Raw genomic sequence first — 19,558 nt, forward strand, 5'->3', positions numbered from 1 at the left:
TTTCCAGGTTCTATAACCTACGTGAGACATAATAATCCTCATTACAGCATCAGTAAACAACTCACTTCAGGGGAACTACTTCTACTCCTCCAGCTGTTGCTTTATTTGGGCATAAACATGACATAAAAAATCTGATACGATGTGGAAAAGACTGAAAACTCATCAGAATTTAGTTTAGAATCGATTGTCTTCAGGACATTGGCTGTGTTCGAAAGCGTATACTTCTCCTACTACTCCTACTTCTCCTACTAACTTTTTGAGTTAGTATGCGAGTTTGAGTAAGCCAGAAGTTTCCGGATGCATACTAGATTCTCTGAAATGTTGGGTATGCATCATGAGGTTACTACTCATACTCAAACTACCCAAGATGCAATGTAACGTGACGTCGCCGATCGTCATTTCCTGTCAAAACGGCAGTTTCAAGCTAGCTACAACGAGGGTAGGTTCACTTCCTGTTTTCAAAACAAAAGCACCAATTGTATCGTAATGGCTTTCCCTATGATAAAAGGCAACGGGTATTTTATTTTTGTGAAAATAACCGGAAGTGCGTTGCTCACTGCGGCTAGCTTTAGTAGCGCCGAATTCGTGGGAACAAAATGGTAAAGAGCCGGTATTTTGTCAGATTTTCAACACGTTGGGGATCTAAACGACTACTTTCTCACCTGAAAATGTTTCAAATGTTGCTAAAGTTTACAGAGTTTAGAGCTTAAGCGAAATCAGCTTCAATGCCGGCTGATTTCGGCTCGGGCAGGAGCCAAATGCATTGTGGGTAAACACTCTGCATACTGTCTGATCGATGAGTATGCAGTATGCGGTATGTAGTATATAGTATGCGGTTTCGAACACAGCCATTTTCTTTTCAGCTGGTCTCTGCTGAAGCTTTATTCCATGTTCACAGTATAAATACAAGAACTATTCAGTCTAAACAGTTAATAGAAACACAAATTCTTGTGAACAAATTCTTCATATTTGTGGCCATGAAAATTGAAGCTTTTTTTTCAGAATAGGAGACAAATCGTAAACCACGTTTAAATGAGCGTTTTACAGCCTTCTAACCAGCTCCACTGCTGGATGCTGCAGCTACGGGCTCACTGATTACACAATGAGTTGAATTTATAGGTCCCCCACCGTGCCGAGCCCACCTAGTTTTTAAAGTTACTTAAAAGAACTCCCCTTTTTACGATCTGAAATAACAACACCTCAGAGACCTGGAGTTAAATCTAATGAACAGTGATTTGGGTTTCGTGTCTCACATCCTGTATTTAAAATCTCAGCAGACAAAGAAGAGAAGGAAAAAATGTTTAAGGTAACCTAAAAACTGAAGGAGAGTCTCATGATTCAGACATGCAGCACACTGTGGACATAAAGCTTTCACCGGCCGACTCTTGTTCCACCAGAAGAACATCTAAACGACCCCTAAAAAAAAAGTCCTCTCTCATTTCCATGGTCTGTAGCTCTTGGCCTGGATCCAGGCATCAGGAATGTAAGCGGACGGGTCCGTCCCTCCTCATGTTCAACATAAAAGATTCTACCATAAAGCAGCAGATGGTGGCTGAAACACTGTAAACACAACCTCATGTTCCACACCAATGTAAATCATTTGATTTGTTGATGAAGTAATGGTGGAAGGCACCCGTTTGTATCAGTGAGACAGAACTACGTGTGAAACAGGCTTCTCGCTGCCTCTTTGAAGGATCCAATGGCCCGTTTGGTCAATGCACCTGTGGAAGTTTAGAAGTTTATAGAAGTTTCATGTGCATATAAACATAAAACATGTCAAATTGAGCCAGATTCCGATTCATCTAGCCCCAAGGCCTTCATTCAGTTCATTTAAACACAGACAAGAGTTTTTACTCCCCAACCCATCGGGATGAAATGATCACAGATCCGATCATTCATTTAATGTCAGACAGTGAGAGTCTGAAAGCATCCTTTTAGGAGATGAACGCTGCATTACACACAAATCAGCCGGAATCTCCCCGTTTGGGTCATAAGTCTCCATAAAACTCTGCATCATTCCACGCTTTAAACATCCAAATTCATAGACCGAGAACCAGATTAGCATCCCGTCTGTAGGAAACCACACAAAAGGCCGGATTTCTGAGTCGTCCAAGGAGCAAACGGCTCTGGAAGCAGCCTCTGAGCCCTAAAAGCAGGCTCTGTGTTTTCCCATCTAACCACTTAAAGATCCCCTGTATAAAGTCAAAAACCACTTAATACTTTACATTAGCAGAGAAACCAGTGAAAATAAGAAGGGGTTGTACTTATGCTGCCTTAGAACAAGTCATTTATACATACAAATGCCTCACAGTCCGCCATGTTGGGTGTGCTATGCTATGACGGTAGCCCAGAAGGGTCAAACAGACCCTGTAGTGTGAGATGAAGGTCACTCCGTTGGTTGCAAACTGCCATTTCTCTGCTACTTATCTCATCATTTTAATTTGATATTCTATTCAAACATTAATTCTCCACAGTTTGGGCTGCAGTAGAGTTTTAAAATGATTTTTTTTCTCTCAGAGACGCTTCATAGAAAACGAGAGTTAGTGTTGAAACATATACAGACATTTCACAGGTCTACCAAGTTATCATCTGTCTGTCCAGACAAAATACACCAGAGCAGGAAACTACACAAGATGGGTGTCAGTAGGAGTCCAGTTAGGTGCACTGAACCGAGGGCTGGGAGATAAAACGATATAACGGAACAACTTTTCCTCCTTAGAGACATGAAACATGGTCAGTATACTTGTCGATAGGGTTGCATTCGTCCATCTTTTGACAGAGAATACGAACTGGAATAGAGCCATGCCAGCAGCTAGCCGTGGCGTGTTTGTTTGCGCTGCTGCAGCCGTATCAAAACGAAAACAAGTGCTCCCTCGGAAGAAACGATGGAAGACAACTCAAGGCGTAAGGGATGACATTGATGATAAGAAGGGCACGAAAAGTTCGTTGCTGTGGAGGTATTTTGGTTTTTTGAAGTCCATCAAATTATTATCAAGTGTTAATAAGATGTTAATACTGCTACATTCATTGGAAGACGAGGTGAGCTTTCTGAGGTGCCAAACTTCAAGCGTGTCTGTTCCGTGGATGTTTCCGTCTACGGTGGCAGCTGATCAAATTTCTGTCCTTGTCCTCATCTCCAAGCTTCAATTCTGAATTCACAGCGACAAAAAAAAATAAAAATCAGGCAGTCGCGATGACCCCAAAGCAGAGACCTTTCCCCAAGCTGTAGTAAGACATCCTGTTCTGCTTAGTGAGGGGTGAGAACAGACATTCACATTCCACACAGCCAGCAGAAGTCTGCTGGCACATTTCATGGCAGACAGTGCAGCAGCTGAGGCTCGAAAAGATGTGACAGAGCTCAGTTTTTCCTCAAGTCTTTCACAGTTGTGAAAAGGGGAAAAAGTCACAGCCGAGTTCTTGCAACTTAGTTCGGTTCGTCTGGCAGAAAATAAAAAGAGACGGCGGAGGAAAACCGAACAACTTTCCACACAGTTCCAGCTCAGCAGATCACTTCATAACCTCAACGTGACTCAAATGAGGTTCGAATTCAGAAACGAAGCAAAGCTGAAATAAACCACTGCGCATGTAAAAAGATGCAATAACGCGTTAAACTTTTGTTGTGACAACAGATGAGATAAAAGGATCGGCGAACACGTTCAGGTCAAATGTGCGGGATTACAGAAAGTGGAGGGGAATAAACATGGCCAGTGTCTGGTGCTGAGTGGATTAAAGATTATTAAAGGCTTTTTGTCTGATGCTCTGTTCATACAGTCTGTTCTGAGTTATAAGATAGTGAATGTAATAAATTCAAACATTTTAAGTCCTTTAAAATGTTTGAATTTATTACATTGTTTGTGTGTGTGTGTGTGTGTGTGTGTGTGTGTGTGTGTGTGTGTGTGTGTGTGTGTGTGTGCCATAGACTAATGCTGTATTCATTATAATGGATGTCTATGGGAGCTGTTTCTATAATCTGTCTCTGCAGAAAAACTAAAAAGCTGTAAAAACTGATGTTGTAGCTCATCAATGAAATATTCCAGGCCTAATAATCCCCCAGAGAATATTTCACTTTGCACTGCATACATTGAAAATACAGCAGTTTTTGTGTGTGTTTTAACAGAAATTTACCTCATATACACTGGTATTTAAAGGGTTAATTTTTTTTCAATAATTGAAAACTTGGTGGTTATGATCAGAACTGAAGTGGAAGAAAATATTAAAAAAAAATATTAACATATGGTATATTGGGGATCATTTTAGAAGGGGACAAAAATGTCCCTTTTCAGAAATTAAGGAGTTTTTTTTTTTTTTTTTTTTTTTTTAAATCAGGCATAGCAAAAAAATTTTAAATCCCTAAAAATCAATGTTGTTGCTAATCATTGACATATCCCAGACCATAATTATCCCTACTCAATAATTCCACTTTGCATTCCATATTTTGAAAATACTGGCACCTAAAGGCTTAAAATTTGGGCTAAAAAGTTCAAATCGGCATCTAAAGGGTTAATTTTTTTGAAAATAATTGAAAACATGGTAGTTATGATCAGAACTGAAGTGGAATAAAAGATCTGAAAAAAAAAGCAGAAAAAATATTAATATGATGTTTTTAAGTCCTTTTAAAAGGGGACAAAAATGTCCCTTTTCAGAAATTAAGTTGCGTTCTAAATCAGGTATGAGGCTTAAATCTTTTTGTCTGTTTCCTGAAACCTGCGTGCAGAGAGCGCACGCGTGGCACCAACTGGGCCTCCGGTCAGGAGGCTCTTGAATTAGGTGTTGAGTGGCTGTTTCGAGCTGTTTGGGACCCGATTCAGAACGAGGCTTGAAAGGTGTTATGTGCCAGCTGACAGGATCGCACACACACTCTCTGGGTGATATAACTGCCAAGTTTGAAGCACCAAATGAGAGTTTTCTCCTTCCCTCCGACACACATCTGATTTACAGAAAGAAGTGGACCTGCTTCGACAGTTTTACGCTCACAGTCCACACTCTTCTTCCCCCTGACATCTTTGTTAGGTTCTTTTTGGTTTTAGGTGTAGCTGCGGACCACTGTGGACTCCGTGGCTGCACGGCCAGTTTTATTGGAACTGAAATCCGAGGCAGCTGCACATTTCTCCGGTCTGCGGCCCTCAGACTCTTCCAACAAAGCATTGTGGAAGTGAGGATAACGGAGCTGTCCTGCTGAATAGAGATGGGGACTAGAGTCAACTCGAGTCGCTGTTTTGATGACTTTTGACTTGACTTGACAAAAAATAAAACACTTGAGACTCGACTCGGACTTGGAAGTTAAAGACTCGGGACTTGACTTGAGACACGATGACTTGAATGACTTGAGTGTTATTCAGTTCATGTTTTCAGTTTGAATATAAAATTAATAAATTAATTCTCTAGTCTCTCTACATACCTTACGTGTATTTACTAGGCCCTCCAGAAAAACGCGATCGCTGATTTTATTGCAAAATCAGCAAAATACCGCTGATTATGCGGGGGTCAATATTTTTTAAAAAAGCCGCATATTCACCGCAATAATCACATTTTCCGAGAAGTGTGTGTGTGCGCGCACGCGTGTGTATGTATTGTGAAACTGCTCAAGTTGTTAAAATAAAAAAACCTTCTGTGAAGTAACTTAGTTCCAGTATGCTTGTTTATCATAGGAGGCCTTTAAAATGACTCTTTTTCATTCAGTAGCAGCATATTTTGCAACTTTGCATAATTCGCAAGTTTCCGCAACTTCTTGCAATTTCACGGCATAAAATCATTAAAAACCTGCATATTTAATCGCAAAATCAAGGATTTATGCCCGCGTTTTTCTGGAGGGTCTAATTTACCTTACTTAAGTATTTTACTGATTTTCAGTAATTACAATGCAAATCCAAATTATTGTCATATTTTTTTAAACAGGTTGGACAAATTGGCCAATTATGTTTATTGACAGTTACTTATACTTACTTATGACTTATCACTTCATTAAGATCACAATCTGCGGGTAAAATTGTAATAATAAGGTGACTTGACTTTGACTTGCCCAAGAAAAAATTACTTGGGACTTGAAAGCTAAGACTTGAGACTTGCACATGTGTGACTTGGTCCCTGCTGCAGAATCTCTGGTCAAACACAACTATCCCCACTCTGCTCTGAATCGGGTGGTCTTTTTATTTATACTTTTTCCCATCAGATCCAGGGGCATAAACAGTTGTTCGATCTGTTTGTAGAAGGACGCGGTAGATCCTCGCGGACTGAACGGATGCAGAAACAACAGATCGACTTTAATGTTTTGGCTGGAATAGTTTCCCTGCCAACAGCAGAGCTTTGAGACTTGTATTCTCACCCCTCTGGCCAGATTCGGATATATGAGCCAAACTCTCAGTTGTTCCAAGATCAAAAGCCGACACTCATCGGGGAGATTTTTTTAAAAAATTGAAACAAATTGTTCCCAACTCGAGCAACTTTTTGATCTTTTCTGTGGTCTGCTATGCTCCGTCACACAAGCAGAGATGGTGCAACGTAGAAGGGAAACTAACAAGGCCATAAATGGCATGAAACTCAGTGGAAACTCACACTATCTTCATAGAGACGACAGCATATCAGCGTCCAACAACAGTCCATTTTAGCATGGCTAAATGGAGGCTGTAGAGTTGAACGGGGTCAACATCAGACCAACGGACTCGAGCAGTTAAAAAATAAACTCTGAAGAAAAGAAAAGCAGCATTTAGTGAAAGCTGTTAAAAAGATTGAATTGGAAATACTTGGTACTTATTACAGTGTCCATGAAGAATGGTGTGTGCATGTGTGTGTGTCAGCTGCTTATCTGACCTCAGCCATCAGAGCCCGGTACCACAAATTCCTACATCCTAGAACACATCGTTTCATAGGAACGTGTAGGAAGGCGACCGCTACGTTTCTCCGTTTCTTTGCCTTTTTTTAACGTCAAACTTAGACAACCCCGACTCATTTCTGAATCAGTCGTTGCAGTCAATTGCACAACTTCTTCTCCATCTTAGACATGTTTTTTGTGTTTTTCCGCAAGTCAAAGATATTGGCCTTCGTGCCAGCTGTGCCATTGTGTGCATTTTCTTTATCGTCTCCCACAGGAGGTACAGTTCACTAACCTTCTCAATATCCGATATGCAGGAGATTTTTTTCAATTGAATGAAATCATCATGGAACATATTTGCATATTTCTGACCTTGTGGCAAGTTAGGGACATGTTAAACAAAGAATCATTCTGCACATTTTTCTGCTTAGCACTGTATTCTCGAGCAAAATTTGTTTGACGGGCTGCCATGGCAACCGCAAAAATGAAATATCGTGATATAAAGAAGCCCACCTCGATTCATGATGGGCCACCGCCATCACCGCACGTCACCAGGAGACAATGGCAGTTGTACTGGTATCAAAACTAAATGTTATTTCGCTCCTTTGCTAGCATTTCAGCTTTCAGCCAAATGAAAAAATGAAAAAAAAGGCAATCTGTAAAATCTGCGGCAAAACGGTTCAAGTAAAACGAGGAAACAACTAATTTAAGGGCTCACCTAGCAAGCTACTATCCAGCTATTGAGGCGCGGTTGCCGCCGCCTGCTGCGGAGTAGCTCATGTCGGGGCTTGCCGACAGCTTGGAGTCGCCATGTACAGCAGAGACGGTGACAGATATGAACGCCTAACAGGCGCCGTTACACGGTGTCTGGTTGACCTCCTGAAGTCACGGACGAGCACGTCGGCAACCGTCCCGAAGAGAGCCGACCTACCTACAGGAGGAGCCCATCGACCCTAATGAAAACCCTCCGGCATGGTGATGAATCAACCAGGAGAGATTTCCCCTTGCTCTCCACAGTCGCACGCAAGTACACGTGCGCAACAAGCGCAACCATCGGAGAGGCTTTTCATAAGTGTTGTTAGATATGTACATTCGGTTTAGGCCCAAAATACATCTTTGATATGTTCAGAGAATATAAAGCCAGCAGAGCTCTTAGATCCAAGGACTCAGGTCAGCTGGTCCAGTCCAGAGTCCAGACTAAACATGGAGAAGCAGCATTTAGCTGTTATGCTGCAAACAAGTGGAACAAACTGCCAGTGGAGATTAAACTTTCACCAAATGGAGACATTTTTAAATCCAGGTTAAAAACATTTCTGTTCCCATGTGTCTATGCATGAAATCTGCACGATATCTTTGAACTTATCTGGACTGTTGCTTGTTTTTAAATTCATTTAAATGATTTTATTTGTTTCTTTATATATTATTTTATGTATTTTTAATGCTTCTTCCACTCCCTGCTGCAATGCTTTTATCTTATGAAAAGCACTTTGAATTGTTCTGCACATGAAATGTGCTATACAAATAAATTTGATTTGATTTACAGCACTGTTTCAGCCACGGCTGTTTTTAAAAGGACTTTATGAATAAAGTTGAGTTGAAACATTGCAATGAGTTTAGTAATTTACAAACTAATCTGCTAGATATATAGATAAAAAAAAAGGAAGGTGCAATAATATCGCATATTGAGCTGCCCTGACTCACCGCAGAGGGAATTCCTCAACCGCGACAGCCCTACGTCAGTGTTGATCATTGTGCAATCATAACTCAAACAGTTCAACATGTAAACCAAAAAGCAGAGTCGGATCATAACTGGCATTAATCTTGAGATGTGGCTCCTGATGATTGGCTCCTGAGGCCTCTGAGGGTGTCCTAAGGTGATCCGGCTAAACTAACCTGAACAATGGAGCGCTTGCAAAGTGGGAAGCCGGACACGTGCGTGTTCATGTAAAGCGGGTGGAGATAAATCACATTCAAGCAGGAATGAATGCAAACTGAAAAGGAAAAGATTCCCGAGTATGCGTAAGAGGAAATTTAGCTCATTAAAGGGCAAGCTAATCTTAAATGGTTTATGATTATATATCTAATTAAATGATACGTGCTGCTGGTGCATTCTTGAGGCAGGTGAGAAACCTTTTCTGTCAGATGAAACATCACCGTTGCACCAGATAAGTTCATTTCCAAACATCCAGACTAAAATGTTCAATAAACATGTTTTTTTTTTTTTTTGTCTAATGACTGAATATCCGCCGTCCATCAGCGATGTCGTTTATCAGAACTCTGAGGAGACTGATTGGTCAGGAGGTGGTGCTTCTACGTGTTGACTTCGACTCCTAAAAGCACGAGTTGCCATGGTGATACATGGTGATAGATGGCAGGCTACTCCTGCTCCCGTCACGCGGCCCTCGAGTCCACATCAGAATGAAAAATAGGTCAAAGCTCGGCGTTTTATTGCAGATTATTCCGGCCGACATCGAGTCTAACTGCTGAATATTCCCACAAAAAAAACCGCACGTTTTCATGAAATTACAACAAAAGTGACTCATAGCACATTTTTTTTTTGGAGGTAGTTGGTTTCTGGTGACGTCCAATGAGATGTGACAAATCTGCCATGTGCACTCAATCACACGTCCACAACGGGACCACCTCGCTGGTTCATTTAGGCCTGGTTTCACTTCACTGTCAGCCCTGCCGGTCTGAAACCAGGCAGGAGCTCCATGTTCCCCGCATGCAGCTGGATGCCTGCCACCATCGTCTGCGTGAGACTCCTACACACCTTTGATTCGTCACCCTCACTCTTCCACATTTCCAACAAAGCAACAAACACACGTGCACATAAACAAAGAAGAGAGGCATCTGAAGGATGTCGCAAACATCCACCCGGACGCGCACACGTAAAGGATATGAAGTCAACATGAAGTGCAAACACACACTGTGTCTCATCAGTCCATGAAATGCCGTCCGTCTGTGTGCTGGCGTCGCTCTTTCTGTGTGTGTTTGTGATGCAACATGGCTGCACTCGCTCTCTGAGGCCCCTTATTCCCCCGGTGGAGATGAAATGTAATGGAGCCGATTCAATAAGAGCGCTGCCTCCTTGGGAAACGAGGAGAATCAAATCACACCGAATCCCCCGGAGCCTTCCCAGCATCCACTGCTGCTCGCCTTCGTAGATGGGAGGGGAATAAAACTATAGCGGCTAATTCACTTGGCTCTTTGTGCACTTTAAACTCACATAACAGGGGATGGAGTGTGAGGCAGCAAAGTGTTGAGGGCCAGTAAAGCTATTCAGGAACATTCAGACTACAGCATGCTTTAAGCAAAGTCAGCTAATTAACTGTGGTAAACTCAGAAGGAACACACGTGGTTAATGAGCTGGAAAAACATTAATTGGATATTCTATCCTTTTATTTCATGGCGCACAGCTCTTAGGCTGAAAATGCTAACAGATCCCAAATGTACAGAGCAAGACTCCCGATGAGAAACGTTTGCTTTGAGACGGAAAAAAGCAGAGATGGGGACTCGAGTCGCTGTTTTGATGACTTGTGACTTGACTTGACAAAAAAGAAAAGACTTGAGACTCGACTCGGACTTGGAAGTTAAAGACTCGGCACTTGACTTGACTTGAGACACGATGACTTGAGAGTTATTCAGTTCATGTTTTCAGCTTGAATATAAAATGAATAATTAAAAAAATAATATCTATTACCCAGTAAGCACATCAACAGCAGGATCAACATGTCAGCGGGACCGAGAGTCGTTGTCTCCGGCTTCCGTAATTACCATTTTGACGGCAAAAGACGAACAGCACAGAGCAAGACATGCGGCATCAACATCTCCGACAGCCAGACGACAACTTCCAACTTTGTTCGTCATTTGAAGATCCATTCTGACCAGTAAGTGCTCGTCAAATTAGCTAATATTATCCTGTTAGCCTAGTCGGTAGTTAGCTAACGTTAGCTTGATATGATACGGGGTGGACAGGTTGGACACATTGGCCAATGATGTTTACTGACAGTTACTTATATCTTGTGTTTTCACTTTATTAAGATCAGATTCTGGAGGTAAAATTGCAATAATAAGGGGACTTGCCCAAGAAAAAAATTACTTGGGACTTGCACATGTGTGACTTGGTCCCATCTCTGGAAAAAAGTGAGAAAACACAAAGTTCCGGACAATATTTTGCTTGGCCAGATGAAAAGAAAACCCCGGCAATAAGATAGATAGATAGATAAATACTTTATTAATCCCAACTTGGGAAATTATTTTGTTGCAGCAGCATACAGTATATATAAGAAACCAATTAAAGTAGTAAAAACAAGCAAATAGAATAGAATAAAATAAAATAAATATAAAATAAAATAGTAAATATAAACATTCGCTATGTACAAATCTACAGTGTTATGCAATTTGGTTAAGAGCCAAAAACGGAGACGCTGAAAGGAGAATGTTCCCAACCTGATGCTACACTGTGCCACCTACACAGAAAACCACGAGCTGACACAACTCTAACGCCGTGAGAAACATTCTTCCAGCTCCAGAAAGTGGAATGTTCAGAAAGAGCTCCGTGTTGTTTCAGGTTTGTTGCGGGACGCCGGACCTCGTGGTCACGCTCGGTAAAGCAAAGGAAACAGCAGACTGCTCCCAAAGGCTCATGAAGCTCCATCCCAGCCTCTTTAGGTGTTTTTGTTTTTGAAACTGCTGCTGTTAAATTGAAATTTCTGACGGCTCCGCGTTTAAAGCGAGAAGAGGCAATTAAGGATTCCAGTGGATATTTATGCAGCTGCAGGGCAGGCGGTGCTAAGAAAGGCAATGGTACGTTTTACAGCCCCGGGAGGAACTGAGAGGCTGAGTGATTCTGCTATTCTCGTTAGGTCCTCTTGGTTGTTTCAAAGGTCAAAGATGAATTTCCTAAAGTTTGGATAACACGCCTCAGAAAGAGGAAGGCAACGCTGCCGATGATAAGCATCACAAGCTGTGAAAGTTCAAAGTTCTTTCAGTGTCAGACTGTAATCCCACATTACGTTGTGCACAAATATTCCCAATTTAAATGCAGATCAGTTAGGACACAGAGTGCATAATAATCAGTGCACTGCAGAGGCCGAGAGAGCTCAACAGGCTGCAAACTGCAAAAATAAAAGCCAAACTACAACCAAAACTCACAATAACTCATGAAGAAGAAATCCCAACTTCATGACGCATCAGAACAGTTTCTAAGCCGAGTCTCACTGAACGTTGTGACGCTGTAACCAGACCGACTGCCATGCATTAATCTGGAGTTAGCTAATCATGCTAACCAGCCCGCTAACTGTTCTGCCTTCATGTAAATGTATTTTATTTATACAGCCCTTTACAGACAATCCTTACGGTGTACCAAAGTGCTCTTACAGCAGGTAATACATAAAGAGAAGAATAAGTAAAAACAAGTAAAAGAACAGTGAAAGCAATAAAATACACTGTCTATTAATGTTTCTCTGTCATGCTCCATCTTATTAACATTTAGCATTTTAAACCCAGTTTTCAGTCTAATACACCATAAAACCTGTTAAAATAGCTGCTAAGTGAATGAAGGCCACTTCTTTCTTTTATATGCAGTATTCTGAAGCTCCATCTGCACTTGCTTTGTCCCCTCGGTTTGAGCCTGAGTCATAATCTTGTGATAGTCACAACATGGCAGCGGCAACAAAAGAAGCATACAAACATTTACGCACCACCGAGGCATTCTGAAAACCATATAATGCTGGATTCAGGGCACATAATGGGCAAATTGTAACAGACATGGTCGGAGATCAGCCAGCGCGTCTCCTGATTTGAACTATATAAAAAAAAAAAAAATGGAAACGGGACAGAACCAGATAGAATTAAAGTCGACTCAAAGAGAAATGTGAAACTGTTTACGCTGGAGCTAATTACAGCAACGCCCCGTGGATTCAGCAGTGAACTGTTAGCGTGGGAGAAAAACAACATTTTTCCTTCACTCTGAGTTTCTGAGGGCACAGTTTTACTTTGATCCAATCTCCACAGTCCTTAAAGCTCTGGTATCAGTTCCCGCTGCCATTTCAAGCCCCACACAAAAAAAAAAACACTTTGGGTGAGACTGCCTGCCCTCCTGCGGCGGCGGGGTCTGATTCACTTCCTGTTCCGTAGGGGGGCAGACAGGAAACAGGAAACACACTTCCTGGTTCTTTCAGGAGGTTGGTTTTTTTTCTACTGTTTGGGATCTGGGAAGAAAACAGAAGGCACCTACGCTGCTGTAAGCAAAGCCTCCTGCAGGAATAAGCGTTGCAGCAGAGTTAGCGCGGAGGAGCTCGTGCACGGTGTGAGAGGAACACCGAGGGCTGCGTCCTGATCCATATAAGGATTACAGACGAATGAATTATTCAAAGTGAAAAAGACTTTTTTTTTCTCTACAAGTCCACCAGGGGCAAACTAAAGTAAGAGTAGTGGCTGATACTAATAGAAAAGGAAAATATTACTATATCAGAGTAATCTCTCCATGATTTAATAGAATAATATAAATGTAGTTATGTATCTGAAGGACGTTTGAACAGGAAAAAAAAGAAACGGACCAAAAAGCAACCTTTCGGGAGCCATAGTTGAACATTTTAAGGGCTGCAGGCTTAAAGTTCGCCTCTTTTGACAAGAAGCTGTATAACATCCCATACTAGCAATATCCAGGAAAAAGTCTACACAGCAGGCAGTGATACGAAGGGAGAGAAAATAGTGCCAAGCGATTGTGAGGTCTGAATTTTTCCTGGAGAACAATTTTGTGATGCAAATGTATTACTCTGTTGAACGCATATTGTTTTGAGAAGCAAAACGCTTTATTTTTGTGGCCCCAGCCAACTAGCCGGACTACCTTCATCAACACCAAAACGAGGCTGGAACTCTGCTCACAGGACGCAGCAGGGAGTAAGAAGATGTTCATAAATAATATTGCTAGTATGGGATGTCATACAGCTTCATGTCAAAAGAGGCGAACTATCCCTTTAATAGAAAAGGAAAATATTACTATATCAGCGTAATCTCTCCATGATTTAATAGAATAATATAAATGTAGTTATGTGTCTGAAGGACGTTTGAACAGTAAAAAAAAGAAACAACCTTTCAGGGGCCATAGTTGAACATTTTAGGGCTGCAAGCTTAAATCATCATGAATCTACTTATCATTATTTCTTAATAATGGAATAATCTTACAACATAAAAAAAGAATCCCAGGAATCCCATTAACATGTAATCGTCATGCAAATTTAAAGCAAAAAGAATTTGACACGGCTGCTAAAATGAAATTGCAAACTGGACACGTTTTAATTAAAGAATAAACAAGAGGGTGTGTGAGGGTCATCGGAAGGTAACAGCAGGTAACAGCTGGTAACATAAGGCTTCAGGAATGAATGAGTTAAGGTTCCTAACTCACATATTTCTAACTTATCCAGTGTCACATGGAAGCTTTCTTTGATCAAACACTGAACTAAAAAGGCAAACTTACAACTTGCTTCCACACAAAACTGATAAACCTGGTGAGATTATGTTGACGAAGTAAATAAATTCTTCACTTTGTCAAACAGACGACTGAAAAAGGAGGAAGATTATAAGCTTATAAGCAGCGTTTACAGGTTAGCTACAACCATTAAAGGTCGCCAACCAGCTGGGCTTTTAGTAAACTGAGCAGATTGAGCCAATTTCTGACAACAAACCTGTTCAAATCAAAACAAAAAGCACTAAAAATGACCTAAATGGCAACAAAGTTGAGTAGTTCTTACAGGCGAACGACACATTTACTTCAAATAGTTCAGATGGATGTTATGTTCAATATCCAACAAGGACGACTTCAGCATGAAAACATGAAAACACGATCTTAAGCCTGGAATCAAAAATTAAATTTTAAAAAGGGACCGACTGAGCACAAAAACTAAAAACTGTTTCTCTGGACACTTAAAAGACCCAAAGAGGGAGAAAACATTCCAGCAAAAAGTCAGAAAGTTGTGAAAAAGCTTAAAGAAGCAGCTCATCTGTCATGAGTTACATGTCTGTGTCAGAATCTGTTCAGTTAAAAATGCCTCCAGATGATGGAAATGGAGCTCCAATAGCAACAAAACCGCCTAATTCCTAGTTTTATCCTGGTGTTTGAGAAGATGGAGCTGGGAAATACTTCAATGACTTGAATGATTCCAGAGCTGAATCATTTGCTTGTTCCTGTTTTGGGGAGTCAGGAGGGAACGTTTTTAATTAAGTGATGAATGAGTGAAAAGGCTAAGAATTTTAATAAGATGGCGATTATGGCCGACACAATTCCGTCCCGTCGCCTAATTAAATAAGACTCTGTATCTGCGGCTAGCGTGTTATCTCCTGTTGTGCGTCCGTGTGCCTCAACACGGCTGAAAGAAAGTCACAACAGCAGCACAATGAATTATGAATCAATACGAGCTACAGCGCTCTTAAACTGAGCAGAGGCTGCCCGGGGCCGTCTGGGGATACGTGAAAAGCACGGCTAAAGACAAACCCATTCATTCCGCCGTGCATGTACTCGACCGCATTTCTGCTCGCCCGCAGGCTCCCCTCGATTGGCTTCGAGTTTTCCAAATCCATCTCAGGGCTGCAAATCTCTGCATGCATTGATCGAAGCAGCCCAGACCTGCAGTGCTGCTGCTGCTGCTGATGAGATGCAGGATTTTAGAACATTCTGGCTTTTACTCGGCCAGCTTTTCAAGCAATGGAACTTGCTTTTGGTTATGCAGCAAGCAGCGGCGTCAATTCAGCCAAAGCCAAGGTACGGCAAGGTCACTATAGTCACATGACTACAGTATCAATAAATCAATAAATATACAATAATCACCACAAAAGTCTGCTATGTAGCTTATCTGTGTGCAAAAGCAGTCTCACTCACATAGCCGCTAACATAACAATGGACTCGTCTCTGTCTCCCTGTTAGCATTAGCATTAGCGGCGGAGGTGCTGAGGTGGACAGCCTCGTTAACAGCCTGAATCCCGCCTTCACTACCTGGTCCTCCTTCCTCCGCCGCTGACCCATCATCACCTGCCCTTTTTTTTGGTGATAAATAAATCTAAAGTTTTCGGTTTCTTTTTCATATTTTACATTAATTAGCAAACAACAAATCCCGCTAATAACATCAGCTTTGACCTCCAGGCTTTCGAACACACCCTAAGCTAAAAACATGTTTGTCCGCGGCTAATGTGGCACTGACAACAGAACGCTACGTCGCGATTACTCGCCACTTTATTGAGAACGACTGGCAGGTAAAGTCTGCAGTCCTTTTTACGGAGAGCTAATGTTTCAAGTTTTACATATATAGTTTACCAGATTATTATGTGAAGGCTTAATATTGTGTAGGCTAGGCCTTCCCATATTGTTTAGATTTCCATTTAAAATGTATTTTATTTTGCTTAATGTTTGACATGCCACAGGTGAGCCAGTGCACAATTATTTTTTTATGTATTTTAATAATTAATTTTGTTAAACTACATAAATGCCATTATCTGCAGAGTATCCTAACTGGTACAATAAAGCATCAATTGTGCAATATTTTGCTTTTTATGTTAAAGACACTATTGATACCGTGAGAAATTTTACATTCTCAGAAAAAAAAGCCGCTTAATAATTAATCGTTAATCAATCGATAAGGTCAATCAACTAATGATTAATGAATTAATCGATAATTTGCATCCAGAGCCACAACTACTGCTGCCGACTGCGAACACAGAAGAGAGAACTCTGCTCAGCCGGAGTTATTATTTCGAAATGACTGGCAGCTGTTAACCAATGAAGCCGCTCAGGTAGAATTCATTACACACACATGGGTAAAGGGGGAGAAAATAAAAAAAAGGAAGGATTTGGAAGAACTAAAGAAGAGAACAGAAGATGGAAGGAAAGCGGTAGAAAGGTCAGGGGAGACGGAGAGAGCGACAGATATTCAAAGGTCTCCGTTCTCCCACGTCCCCCTGAGAGCGGTGCAGGGTTCCTCACAGTCAGCTAGCTGACATTTACCGCCTGCCTTCTGTTGCTGTGATTATTTTCTTCTCCAGGTGTGACAGCCAGCCTGCCGTCTCTGTGCAATAGCACTGCCTCAGACTCACACGGGCTGGGAACGCCAGGCAGGAATCAGTTCTGGACAGACCTTTAACTCAAATACCATAAGTGAGCTGCGGCTTTGAATTTGAGGTAGAAAGGTTGCTGAACTGTGATTGGCAGCCCGTCACCTGGCCTGAGGGTAATTGGCCTCTGAGGGAGGAGGGGGGGGGGCTGAGACTCCAGTGGAATTCATAAGCACTGTGGTTACTTTCTTTCACGAGAAAAGAAAAGGAATTATTTAAGATGAAGACGTAATTTTTATACTATTAAAGCTGCAACTTCTGTCATACTTTAGTGATCTTCAATAACTTCCAACACACTGATAGACGAAGCTAGAAGATGTCAGTAGTCTTTAGAGTCTTGTGGCTTCAGCCCGTACTATAGCACACTTGGCCCGGCATGCAGAGCTCTAGTCATGCTATCCCTCATTGAAATCCTATCAATTTATTTGTGTTTTAATTTTATTCAGGTGTATCTATTTATAGTTACCCGTTACTAAAACCTTGTTATTATTCTTATAATTGTTATTTTGGTCCAGTCGGGGTGGGAGGGTGTGTTTAAAAAAAAAAAGAAAAAGATAAATCTTATGTAACCTTACCGATAAGTCATTGTCACTACTCTTGTTTCTTTTTCTCAATAAAAAGATTAAAAAAAAACAAAAACAAAAAAACAAAAACAATGTAAAGGAATAAAATTCAGGCTTCTGACAGAGACCCCTCCCACCTTTAGTAACAGAATGCTTGACCCCCTACCTGTCTGCAGACGGAGGCCTGTCGTTGCGGACCTTGCTGATTTGGGTGTAGAGGGTGTCAGAGTGCTGGTGCTGGTGGTGGATGTGGGGGTAATCGTCACGGGGACTGTGGGGGCGGCTGTGGCCGCTGTCCATGGAGATGTTCAGGGGGTTGACGCCGGCGTAGGCGTGGTCCTCCTCTGAGGAGCGGTCCAGCGTGCGGCTTATGTCCAGGATCTCGGCGTAGTCCCGTTCCCGGGCCTGGCGCTCCCTCAGCTCCCGGGTCTTGGCTTGGATCCTGAAGAGTGCAGAGAGGCCGAGTTGGAAGCGTTTCACAGATTGTTAGCAACGTTTGTTCGGTGTCCGGTTCTGATAACCCAACAAAAAGTAACCCAAAATAACCCGAGAATATATTCAGTGAATTTTAGATGGACCTCTCATCTTATTGCCCATCGGACTGATGAAAAAACTGATTTATTGCTTTGTAAATGCATTAATCTTTTATCAAATGAATTCGTCCAATGCAAAAATGGCATCCTTGGTTAGAATTTAGCTTGAAGAGGAAATAAAACTAAGTTTCACTCACCAGGTCAGCTGTAAACACTCTTTTTTACACCTAAATCGACTCGTATATGTAGATGTTTTTAAGGGTGTTACACCTTCTGAAACAAGTCGACTCCAAGTGACGCAAACAGCACGACGACCACCTGCCTAATTTCAATTACTGCTCCCAGAGTTGGACTAATGCAGAGCGCTGGGGCTGGAAGGGGTGACATTCAAGCTCTACGACAGGCTGCAGTTTATTATTTTTGACTGGACCACAGGAGTCAGCCCCGCAGAGCGGGACTCAGATTGAGCTGCCAGTCACCCTGCAGACCGTCGCGTCTGTTTTTATCTGCACGTTGGTGCTCCTGTCAATCTGCGAGTCTCCGTGGGAGAGGCTCTGCTCGGAAAAACGTGCTTAAAAAGAGCCTTGTTTGTGGGAAAGCATCATATAAGTACATGTGAAATCACTGCACAGTCGCTGCCTTTAAAGTTCATTAAAAGGTGACACCGCAGCAAAGGCTAATTTGAATTTTATTCGAGCAGAGCGACAGTCTGAATTCAGCTGTATCAATCGACACTTTCCTGTTGCATAAAAAGTAAAGCTGGGCGAGTTAACTCGTTAATTATTTAACGCTGATAAATATTTTAGCGCGCATTAACGCAGGTTTTATTATTATTTTTAATTACAAAAAAATTTAAATTTTTTTTTTGAGGGGGGGCTTTTGTGCCTTTTAATGGAAAGGAAAGTTCAGAGAGACAGGAAGCAGGGGGCAGAGAGAGAGGGAACGACATGCAGCACAGGGCCGTCCGATGTTGGATTTGAACCGGGGCCAGCTGCAGCGAGGACTATAGCCTCTGTACATGGGGAGCCTGCTCAACCCACTACGCCACGGACCACCCCTGTTTTATTATTTATTTTATTATTGTAAAAGTCTGTCGCTCACAGGCTTTTATTCTGTAAAAGTATGTTGCTCACAGGCTTTTACTTTGTAAAAGTCTGTTGCTGTCTGCTGTGGAACCGGAAAAGAAAGTAATCGGCGGATCCACCAAACATGGAGAAGGGTACGGAACTTTTACTCGGCCATTTTCATTTTAAAGTTCTTCCAGACGGCGGAGTCGACAGAACCAAAGTCATCTGTAAACACTGCCAAGTTGAATTGTCTTCTCAGCGTAGTAGTTCCAGTCTAAAATATCACTTAAAGGCAAAACACACAACTGATAGCAGCAAGTCATTCAAGGAAACAGACAGTGGAGCGAGGCTTCTACATAAAAACTACAGAAAGATGCTGATGTTAAAAGTGTGTTTGCACAACAAATGTTATGGCACTTTCATTCATATGGCAGCACATTTAAAATAAAGCTAAATGCTAAAGGCTATACGCTACTTTTG

The 19,558-nt window shown here is 41.8% G+C and overlaps 1 protein-coding gene across 8 annotated transcripts in view; it reads right to left on the minus strand.

Moving 5' to 3' along the window:
- pard3ab (par-3 family cell polarity regulator alpha, b) overlaps positions 1 to 19,558 on the minus strand; it is a 316,394-nt gene that overhangs the window by 60,759 nt on the left and 236,077 nt on the right. For 7 of the 8 annotated variants that reach the window (XM_075482725.1, XM_075482724.1, XM_075482728.1 and 4 more), the window contains one exon: positions 17,645 to 17,920. The exons of the other annotated variant lie outside the window; for it this stretch is intronic. In XM_075482725.1, coding sequence (XP_075338840.1) covers positions 17,645 to 17,920 — 276 coding nt within the window. The remainder of the gene's footprint in view (positions 1 to 17,644; positions 17,921 to 19,558) is intronic. 8 annotated transcript variants of the gene reach the window in all.

This window comes from Odontesthes bonariensis, chromosome 14, assembly GCF_027942865.1.
Source record: "Odontesthes bonariensis isolate fOdoBon6 chromosome 14, fOdoBon6.hap1, whole genome shotgun sequence".
NCBI classification, from domain to species: Eukaryota; Metazoa; Chordata; class Actinopteri; order Atheriniformes; family Atherinopsidae; genus Odontesthes; species Odontesthes bonariensis.